This window comes from Delphinapterus leucas, chromosome X (genome assembly GCF_059928025.1).
Source record: "Delphinapterus leucas isolate spDelLeu-1000000601 "Yukka" chromosome X, BTC_Dleu_Yukka2, whole genome shotgun sequence".
NCBI lineage: Eukaryota > Metazoa > Chordata > Mammalia > Artiodactyla > Monodontidae > Delphinapterus > Delphinapterus leucas.
The window spans coordinates 129,795,229-129,817,841 of record NC_143150.1 but is presented as its reverse complement, the minus strand read 5'-3'; the positions used below and the strand labels follow the sequence as shown (position 1 = coordinate 129,817,841).

Sequence of the window (22,613 nt, the reverse complement as noted above, 5' to 3'; positions counted from 1 at the left end):
GTGTTACTCCAAGTCAGACAAAGTACACGAAAGAAATCCATCAGGCAATCACGTATTATTTTCATGGCCCTCTCTGGGACTTGCATGGACCTGGGAAGTATACTGAAAGAATGAAAAATTCTTGTCAGGTTCAAAGATTATTGGATTTAGGTGGAAAGACATTCACATATGCCAAGAAACGCAAAATCTAATCAGCTGGGCGGGAAAAGGCTTTCTCTAATGGACAGGCACCTCCCGATCCCCAGAACATTCACAGAGATGTTTAAGGGAAGGCAGCGTGCTGAGGCAGTGTTTGTGTGTTATCTATTACTTTATTACTTGTATCCTTTAATGGAATTTGGCCTACTGGGGCAAGAATGCTATAAATAAACTTTGAAATACACACTGGAATTACTAATTTTCACTAAAAATTTAAGACTACATTATTGCAACTCTCTTGGAACAGTCAGGTGAACTTTACGTTCATCATAAACTTCATTTACTAGGCTTAAAATGATCTCTGCCTATTCAGAAAGGTTCTGCGTGTTAATTCAGACAAGGGAAGTATGAAACAAGGAACTAAAACATAATAGCTTTATAAATGGAGCTTAACAAGCACAAAGGTGTTTCAGTTGATTAAAAAATGTGTAAACAGAGTCAAACACTGTCATGGCCTCTTAACAGTGAAGACTAACGTCAACCAGATTTGTCAACAGAATAAGCAGAAATTAAGTGTTTAAGGGACAGCTAGGCTTTTTTAAAAACCCGGTGTACAGGAGCCAACTCAGCACACAAGCAGCCGCATCAGTAATATTAAGCACCCGTGATACGTGGCCCCCGTGTGTGTCGGTGATGCGAGAAGAGCGGAGGGTGCGAAAGGGCTGGAATCCCAGGGCACCGCAGGCGGAGAGGCGGTGCCCGGGGTAGAATGATGCTCCTGGGGCTCCCAGAATGGAGATTCCCATAATCAGGAGGAGGTGGGTGGGCACGCTGGGAAATAAGACAGCTCTATAGGTGCGGGATGGGTTTTCTGAACATGGGTCTGGGTATCTAGCTTCCATCTATGAGATCTGTATCTGGGGAAACACGTTCTGGTTATCCGGGTACCGGACGCCTATGTTATTTTAGGCCCTTTTACACGCTAGTGTCCATGCCAATCAATAATGACGTGGACAAAGTTCAGGCAGCCGTCAGGTGAAAGAGCAGGGCCCACGGCGATCCCTGCCAGAGTAGCAAGAGTATGTACGTGTCGGATCATTTTCTGATCCGGGACAACTGCCACACCCCCCGAGCCAGCTCCCAGCCTGGAAGCCGCAGCCATCCACGCCATCAACAGTGCCTTTGTATGGCACGCCCTGCCTGCGAGGCTGTGCAATGGCTAGGAGGTAAGGCCTACGTTCCTGCATCTGGCACAAGGCTCACCACGCCCCGTCCCCTTCCTGAGACCTCTGCTCCCACCTTTCACCGGGCAAGGAGCCTCTTCTCCAGGCCCTGCTCTCTCAGACTTACACACAGTGCCCTGCTGGCCTGGGATCCTCGCAGCCCTTCCTGCAGCCCCACCCAGCCGACTGCCCCGAGGCTGGGGACGGACCCAGTCTCCCGGGAGGCACCCTGGATCTCAGCCCGCTTCCTCTGCCCGGCTCCCAGGGAACTGGGTCAGCTCAGCCTATCGTGACGAGGCAACAGGACAGAAAATGTCTGCCCCCTGCAGCCCGCCTCCACGGCACCCCTGCGTGGCCTTGTATCCCTGCCCTGCACCGGTCTCAGTACCCGGCGTCTGGTGGGTGGGCCTGCTACGAAAGCCTGTGGGACTCAGGAGCGACGCAGGGCCCTAAACGCCTTTCTCTCCTTGACGGCCCCGGTGGATCCGTCCTGTAACGCTTTTCTGAAATTCCCTTTGAACGTAAAGCTCTATCCCCAGGTAAACACTCAACAGCCAGGCGGACGGACCTGGCTACAGGCCGGCAGCGTTAAGCTACATTAACTCCTTGGGTGGCTGGCCCAAATCACCCAGAAGCCAACTCGAAATGCTTTCATGAGGCTCCTCTCAGACTGGTTGAACAAGATGAGTGCCGAGATATGGCTCGAACTTCCAGAAAAGAACGCGTTCGTCGGGCTGCACCGGGCAGACCCAGAAATGATTTACATTGTTTGTGTTATGACCACACAGACGAGCGAGCACACACACACATAACTCAGCACACGGGAGGGGGCATCAGATGCGCGACAGGTAGAGTCGAGGCTTATTTTTATGGGCACAAACGCCTTTCCTCTTGGAAAGTATCTAGGGACCAGCTTACACCCAGATTCCTATGACAAGGGAACGTAGGACCATATCCTCTCGGCAAAGCCTTCTTCGCACACACACAATAGGCATGGAACACAGCTTGCAATCTCGCCAACGTGAGCACCGAAATTCAACCGCCGCCACTGACGTTTCTGGAAGTGACGGAACTGCCCGTGAGCACACCTGAGTCTGGTGAATCACTGCCTCTTTTTCTCGAGCTGCGAGAGGAGGCGGGGGGCAACACCGGTCAGGCACTGCCTCTGAGGTTAAGTCGCTTGACCTCAGTAAGCCTCGCTTCCCTACCTGCAAAACAGGCAAAGCCGAGACGGCCAGCGCGGGGTGCCGTCGGCCTGCTGTCAGGGAAACAGCCGAGGCGGGCAAGGTGCGCACGGCGGCGCGGGGCACGCGGTGAAGGCTCGTGGTAAATATTCACCGTTACCACAGAGGATGGAGACGGAGGGCCTGAAGAAAGGCGGCGGCAGCTGAAGGACACAAACATGGCTCTGAATATTGAGGAATCAGTACTGGCATGTTGGGAGGGGAGAGGGGCGGGAGGACAGGAAGACGGGAAGGTCACTGCCAGTCTCTAACGCGGGCGGCTCACGGGGCGCGCAAGACGGCAGATGTGGCCAAGAGCTCTGAGCTCAGCTTGAAACCCGGGGCTTGGGCGTGACCTCTGGGTGGAAGAGCCCGTGCGCACTGGTAAGTGTGGACGGAGGCCCGAGAGCAAGAGTGGTCACTGAGGCCACACGTCCACAGCCCAGTCCAGGGCCCTGCACAGAGGTGGAGAGGAGGACAGACAGACAAGGAGAAGTGAAGCCATGGAGACAGATCCCCCAGGACGGAGCGGGGCACTGGCCCATGAAGCAGAAAGTTCTGGAAACATAAGAAAAGATGCTGAGTGGTATGGCAACACGGAAGTCACTGCTCCCTTCATGCAAATTACGTCCACAGGCTGCAGGAGGAAGGCAGTTTGTGCGCAGGACGCGGCAATGAGGGAGCAGAGGTTTTGTTTATTTTTTAAAATTTATGTCTGAGTTGGGTCTTCGTTGCTGCACGCGGGCTTTCTCTAGTTGTGGCAAGCGGGGGCTACTCTTCGCTGCAGTGCGTGGGCTTCTCACTGCGGTGGCTTCTCTCGCTGCGGAGCACGGGCTTTAGGCGTTTGGCTCAGTAGTTGTGGCTCACGGGCTCTAGAACACAGGCTCAGTAGTTGTGGCGCACGGGCTTAGTTGCTCCACGGCATGTGGGACCTTCCCGGACCAGGGCTCGATCCCGCGTCCCCTGCACTGGCAGGCGGATTCTTCACCACTGCGCCCCCAGGGAACCCCGAGAGGTTTTGTTGAAATGACAGATGTAGCACACTTTATGCTGAGGTACAGAAGCATCAGAATAAGAAGAAGAGGAAGGAGAAGGAGCTGCTTACACCCAGAAAAGAAGGAAGCCTTTCCTCCCGGGAGGAAGGGAGGGCCAGGGCCGAGCCTGGGGGGAGGCGCCAGTGATGGGAAGGACAAAAGGATGCCTGCAGAGTCCTGCAAACTCACCCCAAACTAGGGCACCGATGAAGAGGCCAGTGTTAAAGTACACCCTCAAATTCAGGACCCTGACTCTACTCGCAGCCCAAAGAGCAGAAACAATATTGTAAATGTCAAGACAAATACACTGCCCTTATTATTCAGTATTACAGGTGTGATTACATAAAGATATTAAGTTCACAGAAGGGCCATCTGCTCACTAAGTGAGGATGTTCCTTTACTTGATCTAACAATAAATATTAATGGTATTAAGAAGGGCTGCATCATATATCTCGATGATTAAATCTCTTTTGCAAAGTCATGTTAAACAGCGCCGTAAGGCCTTGGGTCAGCTAGCACGTGATCTCGGATCTGACTGTTTTTATATCTTAATGAGATGCTGAAGTCCCAGAAGACGTCCTGCACCATCTGTGATGTGCTGAAGGTGCGAGCGGGCAGGACCCTGGGGAGAACACCGGGGGATGGGGAATCTCACCAAGTCAGCAGGTAAAGCAAGTACCCCGGGGCGAGGTGAACCAGGCTTCATCCAAGCAGCACCTAACGTTTTCAGTCAGCCAAGGGGGTTGTGGGCAGTCTCCTCATCACCCGTCTGAGGTAAAACTAAAGCACTAGGCATCAGCTACCTGGCCTTTAAGGAAGGACTCCCACTGGCACCTGTACCAGTGAGGGCTGCCCAGCAACAGAGGCGTCCGGGAGTTCTGACATGACACCAGGGCTGCCCACAGAGATACATGATGAAACAACCAAGTAGAAGGGACCGGGCCTGATTTTCACTGGGCTCTCCAGCCAGCTCACCGGGTTGTCGAAACACAGCTCAAATTCGACTACAATTCCACTCTGCAAAGCCAGTCACTTGAACCGACCACTTTAGAAGCTGATGTGTGGTCATCAAGATGTCGGTACCAAGGTCAAAATATACGGCGGCACAAGGCAGTAAGTCAGCTGGTTTGAAGTCTGCCTTGGTTATATGTAGTCATCATGCAAAAAAATAAACGTTGTCAAAGCAACCAAAGGAAATGCTTTGCGGTAAGATAAATAAGGGAAATAAGAGATGCAGAGAGAAAACAGGAACGTACTAGGGGACCGACTGAAATTGATGACTATTTTTGGCCAGAACAGAAATACAAGTAACACCTTGCTGGCATAAAACATTTCTTCAGTAACCAAGTGACTTTCCTTTTTTTAAAGCAAGAGCAGAAAGGTTTCCAAGCCACTGAAATTGAGATGAACAAGGGAAAGAGAACCCCATCTAGGTACGAACAGGTAGCCCGCAGGGCCCTCACGCCAAGGACTGCACCAGCCCAGGGAACGTGGACAACATGCGGGCATCCCTGTAACACCCAGCTCATTACTTCACTCCAGCTCAAGCTCCAACCTCAGGTTTCCCTGGACCTTGGCAGCTGACAAGGAGTAAGGGATGAGAGCAGCCCAGGCCCGCAGCTGCAGACATCTGCTGAGAGCCGCAGGAGCATCAGTCACGGGGGCCCGGGGCTCAGCTGACAGGCTCCAGAGGGACGTGGCTGTCACCAGGTCTAATCAGCACACCGCGTGAGATGCAGGGATCGGTGTGGGTGGCTACTTTGGTAAGTCATTTAGGAAGCTTTTCTTTCTTTTTTTTTTTTGAGTGTGATCTCCTGACTAAATAAATTTGGTACATGAATGTCTTTACAAATCCTGGGGCCCAGGTCCAAGCGCACTGTGAGAAAAAGACAAGGAAGTGGATAGAGAGCATGAGAACAGCGAAGGGGCCTCTTCTTTTCCAAGTGTTTTCTGCTGTCACACGACACCAGGGAATGCACTGCCACCTAAATTCTCCAGGGAGCTGAAGGCTTGGGAACTGTTTATTTTACACTGTTCACGCAAATCTTGTAAAGATGTACGTTTTATACTCTTCTCTCTTTAAATAGAATCAACTGAAGACTGCTTAATAGTTTGGTTTTGTTTTTCAGGGGTTCACGCTTCAGGCTTAATCCTCCCATTCCTTTTTTTTTTTCTTTTTTCAAATACATAGAAAAGTCGAAAGAAGCACAGAAAAGACCCATATAACCTACATCTGTAAGCAATAAACCTAAAAATGTGCAGATACTCTGCCATTTATTCCTTTATACCTCTCCATGCTTCTCCATCAAATAAAGACACTCTTCTACACAGCCATGACTAGCACCAGAACCGGCCAATCAGCAATGACTGAATGACATCATCTAATTAGCCACTGCACACCGCATTCTCCAACTGCCCCAAAAATGTCTTCTATAAGACCTCCCCCCCCAATCTAAGATCTGCTGCATTTGGTACTAAGGTCCCTTTAGCCTCCTGTAAACTAGAGCACCCCACCCCAGTCATTTCCTGTGACATTTGACACTTTCAACAGTCCACCCAGAGATCTTGCAGAATGCCCTGCATTCTGGATCTGTCCGGTCGTTTCCACGTGCTGTCACCTTGCTTGTTCCTCCATCCCTCCAAACTAGAAAGGACACCTAGAAGTCCGACTGGACTCAGGTAAACTGCTGTGGCAGCACATGGCAGCCAGCGGCTCCCCCGCTGCCACAGCTGAGTGGGATGTGTCGCTTAAGCGGTGGCCCCCAGAACTGTCCATCACGAGCATGCGTGTCCGCCTGTGCTGTGTGTCAGTACCCTGTCGGGGTGGCACTCTGGCACTGTCTGAACACCCTCGCCCCCAATGAACCCAATGGTCTTGGTTTCCACCAGTGCCGCTTGTCTGAAGCATGTACAGCGAGGCCTGCAAGATGGCGACCTGACGAATTCTACCATTCTTTCCATATTTATTAACTAGCATTCTCCTGCTGCCCATGCCTCCCCTCTCTTTTCTTTTAAGGATCACGACTCACAGATTTCTTTTTTAAAAACTTAGAGTCTTAAAATCCATCACAGTCATTATTCCTTTGATTTCCACTCACCCTGCCTTTCGCCAGTGGGACCCCCTGCCCTGGCTCTGGAAAGGTGCCCACGCTCATCTTGGGTTTCACAGGCCCCAGTCTGGAACTGGCCTCTTCTCCCCAGACTCTTGGTTCCTTTCCTTGTGTGATATTTAGAAATCCAGAACTTGACCGCTTTTAAGCAGCCATGAATGTTGCTCCGGTGGCGTGGGGAAAACATATAAACGGTGGGGAACACAGAACCACATTGACAAATATACGGCTCTGCTGGAAAGGTTGACGTGGCAAAGTGGACGCGGTGCAGGCAACTGTATTTGCTTTGATGAATGTATGCTTTCTCATGAGTCTGACGGCAAACGTGGGGATGCCCTTGGACCCCGTGCCCTAACACCCTGGGAGAGATCAGGGCACGTGGTCCAAGTCAGGCAGAGCTGCAGGGATGCAAGGGGGGGGCCCAACTCACAGAGCCACCCTGACTTCCTGAGGGTGAGCAGCGTCCAGGCAGCCCTCCACTTCCCCGCAAGCACCCCTGCCCGTCTTTCTGCCTCAGGGTTCAGGCCTTCGGGACACACTGGCGTTACATCACCGCCGATACCGGGTCCCTCAGGCCCCTGGCTTCTCACTGAAACATCCCACACACTACCACGGAAGACAAGAGCTGTCTTGATACAACAAGACTTTACTAGAAGGAGGGCACTGACCACGTGGAACATCTACCCCAAGAGGCCGTGAGTTCGTGCAGTATGTTCTTGGCAGAAACGGCTGAGGGAGGCCAAGTGAGGCACGGGCATGATGTCTGGATCAGAGGGAATACGAAGGATGGAGAACAAGTGAGGTGGGAGCAGGATGAAACAAGCAGGCCAATCCGGAACGCAGAACATCCTCTGAGAGAACCAGCCTGCACTCTTCCAAGAGTCCCTCTCACGGCGAAAACACAGGCCATGCAGCTAGGGGATGGGGCGAGGTTTTCTAGTTCAAAACAGGCTAAAGGGACATGACTACCGTCTGGAACCCAGTATGGAAAACACCAGAGTAATATCCACCAGGCAGAGATCATCCTCACCCCCACATTTCAACACAATCGTTAATAACCAGTCTTTCTTTTTTTTTTTTTAAATACTACTCTCTGTGTGATAAAAACAAGCTCTTCTCTGCTTCAGAAAACGTGTTTACTGCTCAGCCATCTGTTCTCCTGGTCTGGAATATCCACTGTCCTACTGCCCTTGAGAGCACTTCCTCCCAGTGATTTCAGTTCAAATGACTGCCCTGCCCCTTCTCCTGTCCTTCTCATGTTGACCGCCAGCAGTTACTCAGAGATTCACGCGTGTTCTGTGTCCCAGCTGGACTCCAAGACCACTACAAAGAAGAGACTTGCTGTGAATCCCGGGCAGCACCCGGCGCAGTATATTCCGAACAGATAAGGAAGGAGTGAACTCACTCCTCTAGAGCTGCGCTGTCCACCACGGTACCCACAAGTGGCTACTTCAATTAAGTAAAACTAAAACATTAAGAGTTCAATTCGTCAGCTGCCCTGGCAGCATTTCATGTGCCTGGGTGCCCCTGCGGCTCCCGTCCAGGACGGCTCAGATACAGAACATTCCCTCCACGGCGGGCAGTTCTGCCGGGTGGACATGCTGCTCCAGAGAGCACAAGGGTGCCCGGTTCTCGTCAAGGACACGATGATGGCAGCGGAGAGATGGAAGCCTGCTGCTTACTTTGGAATGCGTCTCCAAGGCCCCAAATAGCTCAGGTACGCAAACTATGACCATCTGCTCTCATTTCGCGTACAGACTGGGCAGAGAGCAGACTGGGAGTCGAGCAGACTCTGGTTTGCCTCTGGATCCGTCCCGGATGTCTAGGTCTAGAGAGGAGAGTCAGGGGACATCAACTGGCCAGCCCAGTGCTGGGAGCCATGCCGATGGAACTGCCCTCCAGGCAAGGGCGTGGAGCAGACCATCCTCACCCCAGGTGTGCACTCCTCTCTGCACAGACACTAAGCTACTGACCGCAGGCAGCAGAGCAAAGGATGTGTGGGAGCCGCACCTTGAAGGAAGGTGGGCATGTACCTGCCAAACACTCAAAACGCACGTTGAGAGGTGTTAGGATGGCAGTCCACCTCAGCAAAGCCAAAGGGGGAAAACATTTCTTGAGCAGAAATGCATGTGTCACAATTATTATGTTTTCAAGAAAATTCTCCTTAGACACCCCAAAGGCAATTTTAAACCACAGACCAGCATTGCCCTCCCCCATTTTAACACAATTAAATGAAGCTTTTAATATATGAAATGCCGGAATTATGAGTCACCAGTATTCACATATACCTGACAGTGAGAGCTTTATCTTCTAATGTAAGCCATTCTGCTATAACACTACTGCACCTTCCAGCTACAGGCTATGTATCCATCACTTTTCAAACATCTCAAACAAAGCTGTCAAAAGTCACCTGGGCACCGGTGTAATGAGTGCTTTTGGTGGACGTTTCTTGGGGGCATCATCTCCCTTGCTCTTTTACATTGCATTAAATCTCCGTCTACCCCGAAAAATAACACAGTGTAATGGATAAATTATAGTAGCTTAAAAAATGAAAGAAAAAATAAAAGAACAGAATCAGAGAAAGCAAAGAAAAATCAGAAAGACAAAAGTGAACAAAGAATCCCCCCCACACAGCTTTCCAAGGAGAAGAAAGGAAAAATAGTTCGAGAGAGGAAAAAAAAAAGTTTGCACAGCTAAGATTCTAAATAAAAGCACACAATGAGGGGGACGAGGAAGCTAGGAGGAAGCAAGGAACGGGCACTCTACACCTGCACTGACAGAAACCTGCTGAATATCTTAGTGGTGTTACCAGCTGGACCAAACTCCCGTCGACCTGCAGAATTTTGCAATTTTGATCTCACCTTCCTGTTAATCTAGAAACGGGAGCAGCTGTGGTGCATAAGAACCGCTAACCGCAGGAACACGGGAAAGGCTGACGCGGCTCAGGTCTATTAGGAAGCACGGCCAACGGGACCTGAGTTTACCCACCTCGGTCCCCCCTCGAGTGCTTTCTTATTCCTGATGAATTTCCTGACATTCAACATAGTCCATGGGTACCTTCACCTGCCCCTACCAGCGTCTTACTCCAAACTGAGAAAGTACAAGTCAGGGCCCCTTTCTGTGTGGGCTCTGCTGGGCTGCAAGGCCTCAGACTGGCCTCCGAATTTCCGCCACCTCCTGTGCAAATGTAGAAGGGACCTAAATGTCACCTGGTAAGGTGACATCAAACGCAAGCGTGTGCCCTTAGCTCCGGGGGTTGGGGGCAGGGCAGAGAGAAGGGGAACGTGCCGTAGCACAGGCCCCCTGACATGCGTGATGAGACCGCAAGGCACACAACAAGCCAGGGACGGGGTGAGGGTGTCTCTGGGAGCCCCAAGGGCAGACAGTAACCTCACACCGGCCATCCCGAACGAGCGTTTATTCTGCTCTACCTTCCTGAGACTCTTTGGGAAGGTCTGGACTGAGTCACATTACAGGATAGGAACCAATGGACGCCGAAAAGCTCATCATCTCCACTTTTAAACCTCATACGTGTTACACAGGGTCAAATACAATGTACGAAAGCTCTTCCGAAAATTCATCTAGGGCGTGTGCTACAGCTGTACAGGGAGATCCTGTGTTTGTCATCAGCTTTGTGGAGGTCCCAGCGTCTACAGAAACCAGCGTAGGTGAGGTGAGCCAGAGGACGACGGGTGACAGCGGATTCCGAGCAGACTGGGCAGGGCTGCGAGCTGCTTCGGTCAACAATGGATCCCTGAGCCCCAGGAGCAGCACAAAGGTCCCGCCTCCACCCAGCGTTCACGCTGTACCCTGGGCCCCGGACGGAGAAACGGGCACTTCCATACGGTCTCAAGTGCTATGATTACTATTTGGCAAGCAGGAAGCTGTAGGAGTACAAACAGGTACAAGACAGGGGATCTATTCCTCTACGTGAAGGCGAAGTAGAAGCCAGGTGTCACCCATTAAAATCCTGCCACCTCTGTGTGTTTATGGAGACGTGGTCAATTATAATCGACACTGCAAAGAGTCGTATTTCCCCTCACAGATCTATTGTATTATTTTTCTGCTTATTTTTTAAACATTTGAAAATAAGCTTTTTATTTTTCCTGGCTGATTCTTTAAGGATTTAATTACTGTAACAGACTCCTAGAAAGCATATTTTATGTATACCACATTTTACATATTCCTAATTCTGAATATTCTTAACATCCACCCTCCATCTGGCCCCGTTATCAACAGCAAACATCAGTGAGTTGCTTCCTAAGGCTCTGTACCTGGGTTGTCCCATACGGTAGGCACTGGCCAAACGTGGCAAGTGAACCCATGAAACCTGGCTAGTTTAAGCTAAGATGCCCTGTGAGTGTAAGATACACACAAATTTCAAAGGCTAGGTAACAAAAAGGAATGTAAACTATCTCAACTATTTTTTTTTTACTGATCATGTGTTGAGTAACAATATTTTGGATGTGTCAGGATAGGAAAAAAGTACCATTCAAGTTAATTTCCTCTGTGTCTTTTTGCTTCTTTAATGTTGCTATAACAAAATCTTACATGGTGCTACTCCTATCAGATAGCAGGACTCTGGACCACCAACTTTCTTGTCTCTTAAAGAGAATGGTCCTACCTCTTGTACTCCTAACTTCAGCTATTTAATGAACTAGATAATCTTCCCTACTCAGGAGCTGACATAGTATTTCAAACTTGTATCTACTTCCTTCAACATCTTATCCTTGTTCATAAATAATCTCAGTCCCCTTGGTCTGTGTCTCTAAATGGCATTTGAGGGCCAAAATTACTATCTAGCTCACAGCTAATTGTTACCTCTGTCAACAAAAACAGATTCCAAAGATTGAAAGGAAAACAGCATCAAACATTTCAAAAGCACTAGAAAGTAACCCTGGGTTTCTGGTCAACATTTCTGCAAATATCTCCATTGACTTCCTCATTCTCCTCTGGTTAAACAAGCTTCCCCATGCAAGTCTTTGTTTTCAGTTTCACTTCCCTGAGAATACAAGGATTGCAGCTACATTAACAAACAGAACTTCCTGGGGAAATGGATTCACAATTCTGAAAAGCAGGCCCACCGAAAAACACCTCATAATAAACTGATGATACGTTGTTATGCAAACAACAGACAACTGAAGTCAGGCGCTTAAGAATTACAACAGGTATAATCAAGTAGATTAAATGAGGTAAAGTAGCACATTCTGGAAAGTGGTGTTTTATACCAGACATTTTGTAAAAAAAAAAAAAAAAGAATAAGCAAAGGTGCATTTCTGATAAAGTTCTGCAAGGCCTTACCGCCTCAAAGAGTCAGGGCGGAATGAGGTAAAGGGCAGAAAACGAAGAGGGAAAGAGGAGCTAGGTCTTATCCTCCCAAAGGCCACTAATTCTTGTTTCTCTGACCAGTTCAGAGGATTGGGTAACAGTGCCAGACCAATGCTTGATAAACTTTAAACTTGCCTTAACTAGCAAAGAGGAGACCCTGGTTGATAACTACCCCTGCAAGCACCACCACATAAGTCACATTCATGGCTCCGGGGAACAGGTATATGTGTATCTTGAGTGGGGATGAAGCATCAAGCTCACTTAGAAGTCTAATAAATTTAATTTTAATGGGACACCTCAGTTTGTATTAAAATTCATAAGACTCCCAAAACATGTTCTCTGGACTTTTCATTAGAGGATAAGGAATTTATTTGACAATTTAACTTGACCATCTTAGCAGGAAAACTCACATCTACAAACTGTACTTACGAATCCCAGATGCTTTTTGAAATTGAGTCATTTCAGATTTAGTAGCTGCATACACTGTTCTACCCAATTAGTTACCTCTATGGGAATTTATTTTACCCCTTAGGAATTCATTCGTTTATATCTCTGGGCCCATAAAAATAAGACTGTTTTTTGTGTACCTTTAAAATAAAAAATCAGTGCCATTACTACCGAACCAGTGAGCCAAATGATCATGGGGGCAAGGTCACACTCCCCTGTAAAATGAGCACAACATCACTTATATTTAGAATTAGATCGATCTGGAATCATTTCTCAGCTCTGTTCCTTATTAGCTGTGTGACCTTGGGCAAGTAACTTTACCTCTCTGAGTGGTGCCAATTTTGTTTTTAATTAGTCAGGGCAAACATCTCCTCCCACCTTGCAGGATTTTATGAGAGGCAGTACTGATGTATGCACATCTCCACCAGGTTAGTAGCCTACGTAAAGCATGCAGACATTTTTAAAGTCCTATGAAGCCCTCCGGAGACAATGAGGTCAGAACGCGTTTCCTAACCCTGTAACACCGGGTAGTGTCATGAAACATACGCCCAAGCTGTAAGGTAGAGCTCAGAGCAGTTCTCTGTTGAGTTCTAAATGCAGCGTTTTCTACGAATTCTACTTGAATTCGCCTCGGTGGGTAAGTTCACGCCTACCACCATCGACTACGGGGCTGTTCGGCGCACACAAGATTGTTAACCGCTCAAAGCCACAGCACGGGTGTGCACCTCTAACTCCCCGGCACTTGGGTGAAAATGTAGATTCTGATTGGGCAGCTGTAGGGTGGGGACTCGGGCTCTACACTGCAAAACTGCTGCTCCCCGGTGATGTCCCTGCTGGGAGTCACTCGGACCAGCCAGACCGCTGAGCAGGACTCCTCCGCCGCCTCCGCGCTACAGATACTTGGGTGTGGAGCAGTCGCGGTGGCGTGGAGCGGTCCTGTGCACTGCGAGAGGTTCCGCCGCATCCCAGCCGCTACCCTCTGGACGCCAGCAAACTCCCACCCTCCAGCTAGGCTGCCCCAAACGCCTCCAGACGTCGGCAGAGGCCCCCAAATCGGCGGGTAGAGGACGCTGCCCTGTAGGATAACACGAGCAAGGTGCGTGCACCTCTGGGCAAGCCTGCAGTGATCCTAGAGGCCGGGGTGCAGACAGGGAAATGGAGGCCCGGCTGCGCGCGCAGCGCCCGCGGCCCCCGAGGCCCGACGCCAACCTCCCGCCCGCGCGGTGGTCCCCTAGCACTGCGCCCTCACGCGCCGCCCCCCACGCACTCCGTCCCCACGCGCGGCGCGGCCGCCGGAAGTAAGTGCCCCGGGCGCCGTCGACGCCTCAGCCACGAGCGCGGCCGGCCTGACGTGGGCCCCGCACCCCCGCCGCCCGCCAGCCCGGGGACCCCGCACACCGCCCCGCCGCGGCTCACGCCCCTGAGAGCCTGTGCCCCCCGCCCGCGTCCTCCCAGACAGCCCTCGCGGGAGGCGGCCGCAGGCTACTCACCCAGAAGGAGGCCGTCCAGGTCAAAAAGCAGGTGGGTGACGGGACGCAGCGGGGGCAAGGGCGCCGCCATTGTGCCGCCGTCTCGGCCGAGTGGGGGGCGGGGAAGAGGCGCGCGCACGCGCGCTCCGGGCCTCCCCGCGCACCCCGAGTTGTGCTGCGCACGCGCGGCCCCCGGCCTCCTCGCGCCCGCGCCCCCCGGGACGCTCTCGCGCATGCGCGTTCGGGCAAGCCCCGTGAGCCCCGAGCTGCTCTGCGCACGCGCGCCTCAAGTGTCCTAGCTTGGTCCCTCAAAAATCGCGCGCCCTGAGCCTCCGCCGCCCGGCGCTCGCCTACGGCTGGCCTCCTTCCGAGGCTCCTGGAATAAGCGACTGGAGCCGCTCCCGCGCACGCGCGCTCTGGGCCTCGCCGGCATGTTCTGCGCAAGCGCGCCGAGGACGGTCACCCCTGCCGTCGCCGCGGGGCTAAGAAGTGGCACGCGCGGGCGCGACAAGTTTGCCCGCATCCACCACCGCCACCCCCCCGCCCACGCTCACTTCATACCCGTAAACGGGCTTGGATGCTGAGTCAAAGGGCCGAGCAGAGCCGAGTTCCTAATCTGGGTGCCAATGCCTGGCTCGAATTTGGAAAGGGCATGAGGAAGGAAGGAGGGCGTGGAGGAACGACGGTGCATGGGGTTGATGGAAAGAGTGCATAGATGCTCAGGTTGGCATCCTTGAGAGCCACCAAGTAAATGGGTAGCTAGGCGGCCTTAGTTACGGGGTCCCTGGTGGCTTCGTCCCGGCCCGCAGCGCCCGTCCTTGGACGCCTAGCAGGTTTCCGTTTCAGTTTTGCCCGCCCGGCTCCCTGCGTGCCTCGTAGGGCGCACGCGCAGTGGCGCGCGAGTCCGCATCCTTTGCGCCTGTATCCCCCGAGCATCCCTGGCTGGTCCATTCTCCCAGAGCAGCCCCCCGCCGAAGTTTGATAGGAAAGGGCCGAAATAATAAGACGTTTTAAAATGCCTTGCCGTTTTTGCCTTTATGTCTCATCTGTCTTGGATTGCTACGTGTTTTCTTTTTTCCCCCAAAACTTTCTGAAGGCAACCTGCAAAGCATTCTTTTTTTTCGATCACTCTCAGGAATACTTTCCCACGCCCCCGTTTCTATTTAGTGTTAGTTGTCATTGCATATGCATGTTTAAGCATAAAGATAGGATCTCTCAAGAAGCAGAAATAAGAACGTTTCAGAGACTTTAAAATCTGAACGTTGTATTTCTGGTGAAGTGCGTAAACTGAACTTGGAGGCACCTGAGTTCAGCAAATGTATCAACAATAAGCAGTAAACCTCTGTGCCTTCGTTTCCTCGTGTGTAAAACAGGGGTGTTAAATGACGCAAGGCAGGTCAAGCTGTTGGAACTGGCAAATAGTATAGGCTCAACTCATTTATGTCTTTTTAGAGCTGTCGCTGTGAGACACATTCCCTGTTTTTACTCCAATCATGGTTTCCCATTGAGGACCCTGGACCTCAGAGAAGGCAGTTCATCATCCAGTTAGTGGAGGGACTGTGACCCAAATGTGCTAGGCTCCTATATCAAAGCACCACAGACCGGGTAGTCTCAACAACAGGAAGGTATTGCCTCAAGCCAGAAGTCCAAGATCAGGGGGTCAGCAGGGTTAACGCCTTTTGAGGAAAGGATTGGTTCCAGGCCTCTCTGCTTGGCTTGTACACAGTGGCCTTATTCCTCTGTCTCATCATATTGTGTTTTCTCTATGCATCTATTTCTGTGTCTAAATCTCCCCTTTTTATAATAAGGACATTAGTCATATAGGATTGCCACCCAGACTCATGACTACATTCTAAGTTCATTACATATGTCAAGACCCTGTCTTCAAGTAAGGTCACACTCTGAGGTACTATGGGTTAGGACTCCTACACTATTTTTTTTTTTTTGAGGGGGACACCATTCAACCTGCAAAAGATTTGTTCCACAAACATCGGGCACATGCTGTGTGTCCATGCTCACCTACTGGAACCTTTAGAATTCTTGCTCTCAGTTTCTTTCCATTTTTGGAAACAAATGGACACACAAAGGAGAGACTTCTTTTTCTCTCCCATGGTAACAATGTTGCATCTGTTCATTGCTTAGATAAAAGGAGCATTTTTATTTATTTATTTATTTATTTTGTGCAGGTTTTTTTTCTGACAAATTGATTAAGATATAATTCACATACCATACAAATCAGCCATGTAAGAGTGTACATTTTAATAACTTTTAATACACTCACAGAGGTATGCATCCTTCCCCATAATATGTCAATGCTGCTCTCTCACTTCATCCCAGCTTCCCCTTCCACTGCCCCATGCTCTCAAGTCTGCTTTCTACGTCTGCGTCTTTATTCCTGCCCTGCCACTTTTTTATTCATCAGTACCGCTTTTTTAAATCGCATATATGTGCATTAGGATACAGTATTTGTTCTTCTCTTTCTGACTTACTTCACTCTGTATGACAGACTCTAGATCCATCCATGTCTCTACAAATAACTCAATTTCGTTTCTTTTATGGCTGAGTAATATTCCATTGTATATATGTACCACATCTTCTTTATCCATTCATCTGTTGGTGGACAATTAGGTTGCTTCAGTGTCCTGGCTATGGTAAATAGTGCTGCCATGAACATTGTGGTATGTGACTCTTTTTGAATTATGGTTTTCTCAGGGTATAGGCCCAGTAGTGGGATTGCTGGGTCATATGGTAGTTCTAGTTGTAGTTTTTTAAAGAACCTCCCTACTGTTCTCCATAGTGGCTGTATCAATTTACACTCCCACCAACAGTGCAAGAGGGTTCCCTTTTCTCCACACCCTCTTCAGCATTTATTGTTTGTAGATTTTTTGATGATGGCCATTCTGACCAGTGTGAGATGATACCTCGTTGTGGTTTTGATTTGCATTTCTCTCATGATTAGTGATGTTGAGCATCTTTTCATGTATTTGTTGGCCATCTGTATGTCTTCTTTGGAGAAATGTCTATTTATGTCTTCCACCCATTTTTGGATTGCATTGTTTGTTTTTGTGATGTTGAGCTGCATGAGTTGCTTGTATAATTTGGAGATTAATCCTTTGTTAGTTGCTTCATTTGCAAATATTTTCTCCCATTCTGAGGGTTGTCTTTTGGTCTTGTTTATGGTTTCCTTTGCTGTGCAAAAGCTTTTAAGTTTCATTAGGTCCCATTTGTTTATTTTTGTTTTTATTTCCCTTACTCTAGGAGGTGGGTCACAAAGGATCTTGCTGTGATTTATGTCATAGAGTGTTCTGCCTATGTTTTCCTCTAAGAGTTTGATAGTGTCTGGCCTTACATTTAAGTCTTTAATCCATTTGGAGTTTATTTTTGTGTATGGTGTTAGGGAGTGTTCTAATTTCATTCTTTTACATGTAGCTGTCCTGTTTTCCCAGCACCACTTGTTGAAGAGGCTGTCTTTTCTCCATTGTATATTCTTGCCTCCTTTATCAAATATAAGGTGACCATATGTGTGTGGGTTTACCTCTGGGCTTTCTATCCTGTTCCGTTGATCTATATTTCTGTGTTTGTGCCAGTACCGTACTGTGTTGATTACTGTAGGTTTGTAGTATAATCTGGAATCAGGGAGCCTGATTCCTCCAGCTCCGTTTTTCTTTCTCAAGATTGCTTTGGTTATTCGGGGTCTTTTGTGTTTCCATACAAATTGTGAAATTTTTTGTTCTAGTTCTGTGAAAAATGCCATTGGTAATTTGATAGGGATTGCACTGAATCTGTAGATTGCTGTGGTTTGTATAGTCATTTTCACAATAGTGATTCTTCCAATCCAAGAACATGGTATATCTTTCCACCTGTTTGTATCATCTTTGATTTGTTTCATCAGTATCTTATAGTTTTCTGAGTACAGGTCTTTTGCCTCCTTAGGTACGTTTACTCCTAGGTATTTTATTCTTTTTGTTGTGATGGTAAATGGGATTGTTTCCTTAATCTCTCTTTCTGATCTTTCATTGTTAGTGTATAGGAATGCAACAGATTTCTGTGCATTGATTTTGTATCCTGCAACCTTGGCCAAATTCATTGATTAGCTCTAGTAGTTTTCTGGTAGCATCTTTAGGATTTTCTATGTATAGTATCATGTCATCTGCAAGCAGTGACAGTTTTACTTCTTATTTTCCAATCTGTATTCCTTTTATTTCTTTTTCTTCTCTGATTGCTGCAGCTAGGACTTCCAACACTGTGTTGAATAAGAGTCGTGAGAGTGGACATCCTTGTCTTGTTACTGATCTTAGAGGAACTTCCTTCATTGTTTCGCCATTGAGAATGATGTTTGCTGTGAGTTTGTCATATATGGCTTTTATTATGTTGAGGTAGATTCCCTTATGCCCACTTTCTGGAGAGTTTTTATCATAAATGGGTGTTGGATTTTGTCAAAAGCTTTTTCAGCATCTATTGAGATAATCGTATGGATTTTATTCTTCAGTTTGTTTATATGGTATATCACATTGATTGTTTTGCGTATACTGAAGAATCCTTGCATCCCTGGGATAAATCCCACTTGATCATTGTGTATGGTCCTTTTAATGTGTTTTTGGATTCCGTTTACTAGTATTTTGTTGAGGATTTGTGCATCTGTGTTCATCAGTGATATTGGTCCATAATTTCCTTTTTTTGTGATGTCTTTGTCTGGTTTTGGTATCAGGGTGATGGTGGCGTCACAGAGCAAGTTTGGGAGTATTCCTCCCTCCACAGTTTTTTGGAAGAGTTTGAGAAGGACAGGTGTTAACTCTTCTGTAAATGTTTGATAGAATTTGCCTGTGAAGCCATCTGGTCCTGGACTTTTGTTTGTAGGAAGATTTTAAATTACAGTTTCCACTTCATTACCTGTAATTGCTCTGCCTATATTTTCTAATTCTTCCTGGTGCAATCTTGGAAGGTTGTACTCTTCTAAGAATTCTTCCATTTCTTCCAGGTTTTCCAATTTATTTGCATATAGTTGCTTATAGTGGTCTCTTACGATCCTTTGTATTTCTGCGGTGTCAGTTGTAATCTCTCCTTTTTAATTTCTAATTTTACTAATTTGAGTCCTCTTCCTTTTTTTCTTGATGAATCTGGCTAAAGGTTGATCAATTTTGTTTATCTTCACAGAGAACCAGCTTTTAGTTTTGATTGATCTTTGCTGTTGTTTCCTTCATTTCTTTTTCACTTATTTCTGATCTGATCTTTATGATTTCTTTCCTTCTGTTAACTTTGGGTTTTCTTTGTTCTTCTTTTTCTAGTTGCTTCAGGTGTAAGGTTAGATTGTTTATTTGAGATTTTTCTTGTTTCTTGAGGTGAGCATGAATTTTATGAATTTCTCTCTTAGAAATGCTTTTGCTGCATCGCGTAGGTTTTGGATCGTCATGTTTCTGTTGTCACTTTTTTCTAGGTATTTTCTGATTTATTCTTTGATTTCTTCAGTGATCTCTTCATTATTTAGCAGTGCACTGTTTAGCCTTCATGTATTTGTGTTTTTCACTGTTTTTTTTTCCCCCAGTAATTAATTTCTAGCCTCATAGCTTTGTAGTCAGAAAAGTTGCTTGATACGATTTCAGTTTTCTTAAATTTTCCAAGGCTTGATTTGTGACCCAAGATGTGATCTATTCTGGAGAACGTTCCTTGTGCACTTGAGAAAAAACTGTATTCTTCCACTTTCAGGTGGAATGTCCTAGAAATAGCAATTAAGTCTATCTGGTCTATTGTGTCATTTAAAGCTTCTCTTTCCTTGTTTATTTTCTGTCTGGATGATCTGTCTATTGGTGTAGGTGGGGTGTTAAAGTCCCCCAATATTATTGTGTTACTCTCGATTTCTCCTTTTATGGCTGTTAGCATTTGCCTTATGTATTGAGGTGCTCCTATGTTGGGTGTATAAATATTTACAATTGTTATGTTTTCTTGTTGGATTGATACCGTGATCATTATGTAGTGTCCTTGCTTACCTCTTGTAACAGTCTTTATTTTAAAGTCTGTTTTATCTGATATGAGTATTGCTACTCCAGCTTTCTTGTGATTTCCATTTACATGGAATATCTTTTTCCATCCCCTCACTTTCAGTCTGTATATGTCCCTAGGTCTGAAGTGGGTGTCTTGTAGACAGCATATATAAGGGTCTTGTTTTTGTATCCATTCAGCCAGTCTGTGTTATTTGATTGGAGCATTTAATCCATTTACATCCAAGGTGATTATCAATATGTATGTTCCTATTACCGTTTTCCTAATTGATTTGGGTTTGTTTTTGTGCATCTTTTTCTTCTCTTGTGTTTCCCGCTTAGAGAAGTTCTTTTAGTATTTGTTGTAGAGCTGGTTTGGTGGTGCTGAATTCTTGTAGCTTTCGCTTGTCTGTAAAGCTTTTGATTTCTCCGTCGAATCTGAATGAGATCCTTGCTGGGTAGAGTAATCTTGGTTGTAGGTGTTTCCCTTTCATCACTTTAAATATGTCCTGCCACTCCCTTCTGGCTTGCAGAGTTTCTCCTGAAAGATCAGCTGTTTACCTTATGGGGATTCCCTTGTATGTTATTTGTTGCTTTTCCCTTGCTGCTTTTAATAATTTTTCTTTGTATTTAATTTTTGAAAGTTTGATTAACATTTGTCTTGGCATGTTTCTCTTTGGGTTTATCCTGTATGGGACTCTCTGCACTTCCTGGACTTGATTGACTAGTTCCTTTCCCATGTTAGGGAAGATTTCAACTATGATCTCTTCAAATATTTTCTCAGACCCTTTCTTTTTTCTCTTCTTCTGGGACCCCTATGATTCGAATGTTGGTGCGTTTGATGTTTTCCCAGAGGCCTCTGAGACTGTCCTCAACTCTTTTCATTCTTTTTTCTTTATTCTGCTCCCTGGCACTTATTCCTACCATTTTATCTTCCAGCTCACGTATCCGTTCTTCCACCTCAGTTGTCCTATTGATTCCTTCTAGAGTATTTTTAATTTCAGTTTTTGTGTTGTTCATCACTGTTTGTCTGCTCTTTAGTTCTTCTAGATACTTGTTAAAAGTTTCTTGTATTTTCTCCATTCTGTTTCCGAGATTTGGGATCTTCTTTACTATCATTATTCCGAATTCTTTTTCAGGTAGGTTGCTTGTTTTGTCTTCATTTATTTGGTCTTGTAGGTTTTTACCTTACTCCTTCGCCTGTGACATATTCTTTTGTAGTTTCGTTTTTGGTTTTGGGGTTTTTTTTGATGTGTGGGGCTGTATTCCTGTCTTACTGGTTGTTTGGTCTGAGGCGTCCAGCACTGGAGTTTGCAGGCAGTTGGATAGAGCCGGGTCATGGTGCCGAGATGAGGACATCCAGGAGTCCTCACTCTGACTGATATTCCCTGGGGTCTGAGGTTCTTTATTAGTCCAATGGTTTGGACTTGGAGCTCCCACCACAGGAGCTCAGGCCCAACCCCCATCCTGGGAACCAAGATCCTGCAAGCTGCATGGTGTCCCAAAAAAAAAAAAAAAAAGAGTAAAAAGAAAAAAAGGAGCAGTACAATAACAAAGAATAAAATACAAAATAAAATTAGAAAGATAAAAAATATATTAGGAAAAATAAAAATATAATTGAAACATTTGCAACAGTATAAAACAAAACCTCAATAGAAAAAAGAAAAAAAAAACGGGGGGGTGGGGGGGACAAGCCAAAAGGAGCAGAACAATAACAAAGTATAAAGAATAAAATAAAATTATAAAAATAAAAGATTTTGGACTTCCCTGGTGGTGCAGTTGTTAAGAATCCGCCTGCCAATGCAGGGGACACGGGTTCAAGCCCTGGTCCAGGAAGATCCCACATGCTGCGGAGCAACTAAGCCCGTGTGCAACAACTGCTGAGCCTGTACTCTAGAGCCCGCGAGCCACAACTACTGAGCCCACGTGCCAGAACTACTGAAGCCTGCGCACCTAGAACCCATGCTCTGCAACAAGAGAAGGTGCAGCAATGAGAAGCCCATGCACTGCAACGAAGAGTAGCCCCCACTCACCCCAACTAGAGAAAACCCGCACACAGCAACAAAGACCCAACGCAGACAAAACAAAATTAATTTTAAAAAAAATGTAAAAAGGAAAAGAAAAGATTTATTAGAAAAAATAAAGATATAAATGAATCAACAACAATGAATCAACAAAGTAAAACAAAACTCCAATCTAAAAGAGGAAAAAAGCAAAAAAACCCAAAAGCCTTGGCTATGGGGGCAGAGTTGAGGTGGGGCTGGAACTTAGGCAGGGGTGGAGTTCAGGGTGCGGCGGGGCCTCTGCTCATGACCTGCGCGGAAGGGGAGAGGCAGCACGTGGAAAGGAGGGCCTCTGGAGCGGAGTTCGGGAGTTTCAGTGTCGGGCCCTGGGTGGGTGTGTGTGGGTGGGGTTAGGTCCGGCACGTTGGAGGGGGTCTCGGAGGGGGGTCTCCGAGTGTAGAGGTGGGGCCCTGGGTGGGGTGCAGGGGCGGGGCTTGGGCTCTGAGTGGCAGGAGGGAGGCTCCCAGGGCAGAGGATTAGGCCCAGTAGCCCAACAGGCTTCCTGGTGCCTAAGTGGACAGGGACAGCGCTGGCTGCATTCCCTTCCGTTCCTCTGCGCTCCCCTCCCCCAGGGTCTCCCCCATCCCCGCTGGACCCCTAACC

General features: G+C 47.5%; 2 protein-coding genes across 9 annotated transcripts in view; one reads left to right on the top strand and one right to left on the bottom strand.

The window, feature by feature from the left end:
* PUDP (pseudouridine 5'-phosphatase) overlaps positions 1–14,324 on the bottom strand; it is a 371,824-nt gene extending 357,500 nt beyond the window's left edge. The window contains exon 1 of one of the 2 annotated variants that reach the window (XR_002642759.3): positions 13,994–14,324. Coding sequence is in view for 1 of the 2 variants with exons in the window: in XM_022559843.3 (XP_022415551.2) it covers positions 13,994–14,207 (214 nt within the window). In the remaining variant the exon portion in view is untranslated. The remainder of the gene's footprint in view (positions 1–13,993) is intronic. The other variant, XM_022559843.3, reaches the window with a different exon arrangement.
* Positions 13,041–22,613, top strand: part of STS (steroid sulfatase) — a 344,330-nt gene continuing 334,757 nt past the window's right edge. Inside the window, exon 1 of one of the 7 annotated variants that reach the window (XM_089904841.1) lies at positions 13,041–13,599. The gene's annotated coding sequence lies outside the window, so the exon portion shown is untranslated. Of the gene's footprint in view, positions 14,025–22,613 lie in introns of all 7 variants that reach the window. The other 6 variants (XM_089904840.1, XM_089904837.1, XM_089904836.1 and 3 more) reach the window with 6 other exon arrangements.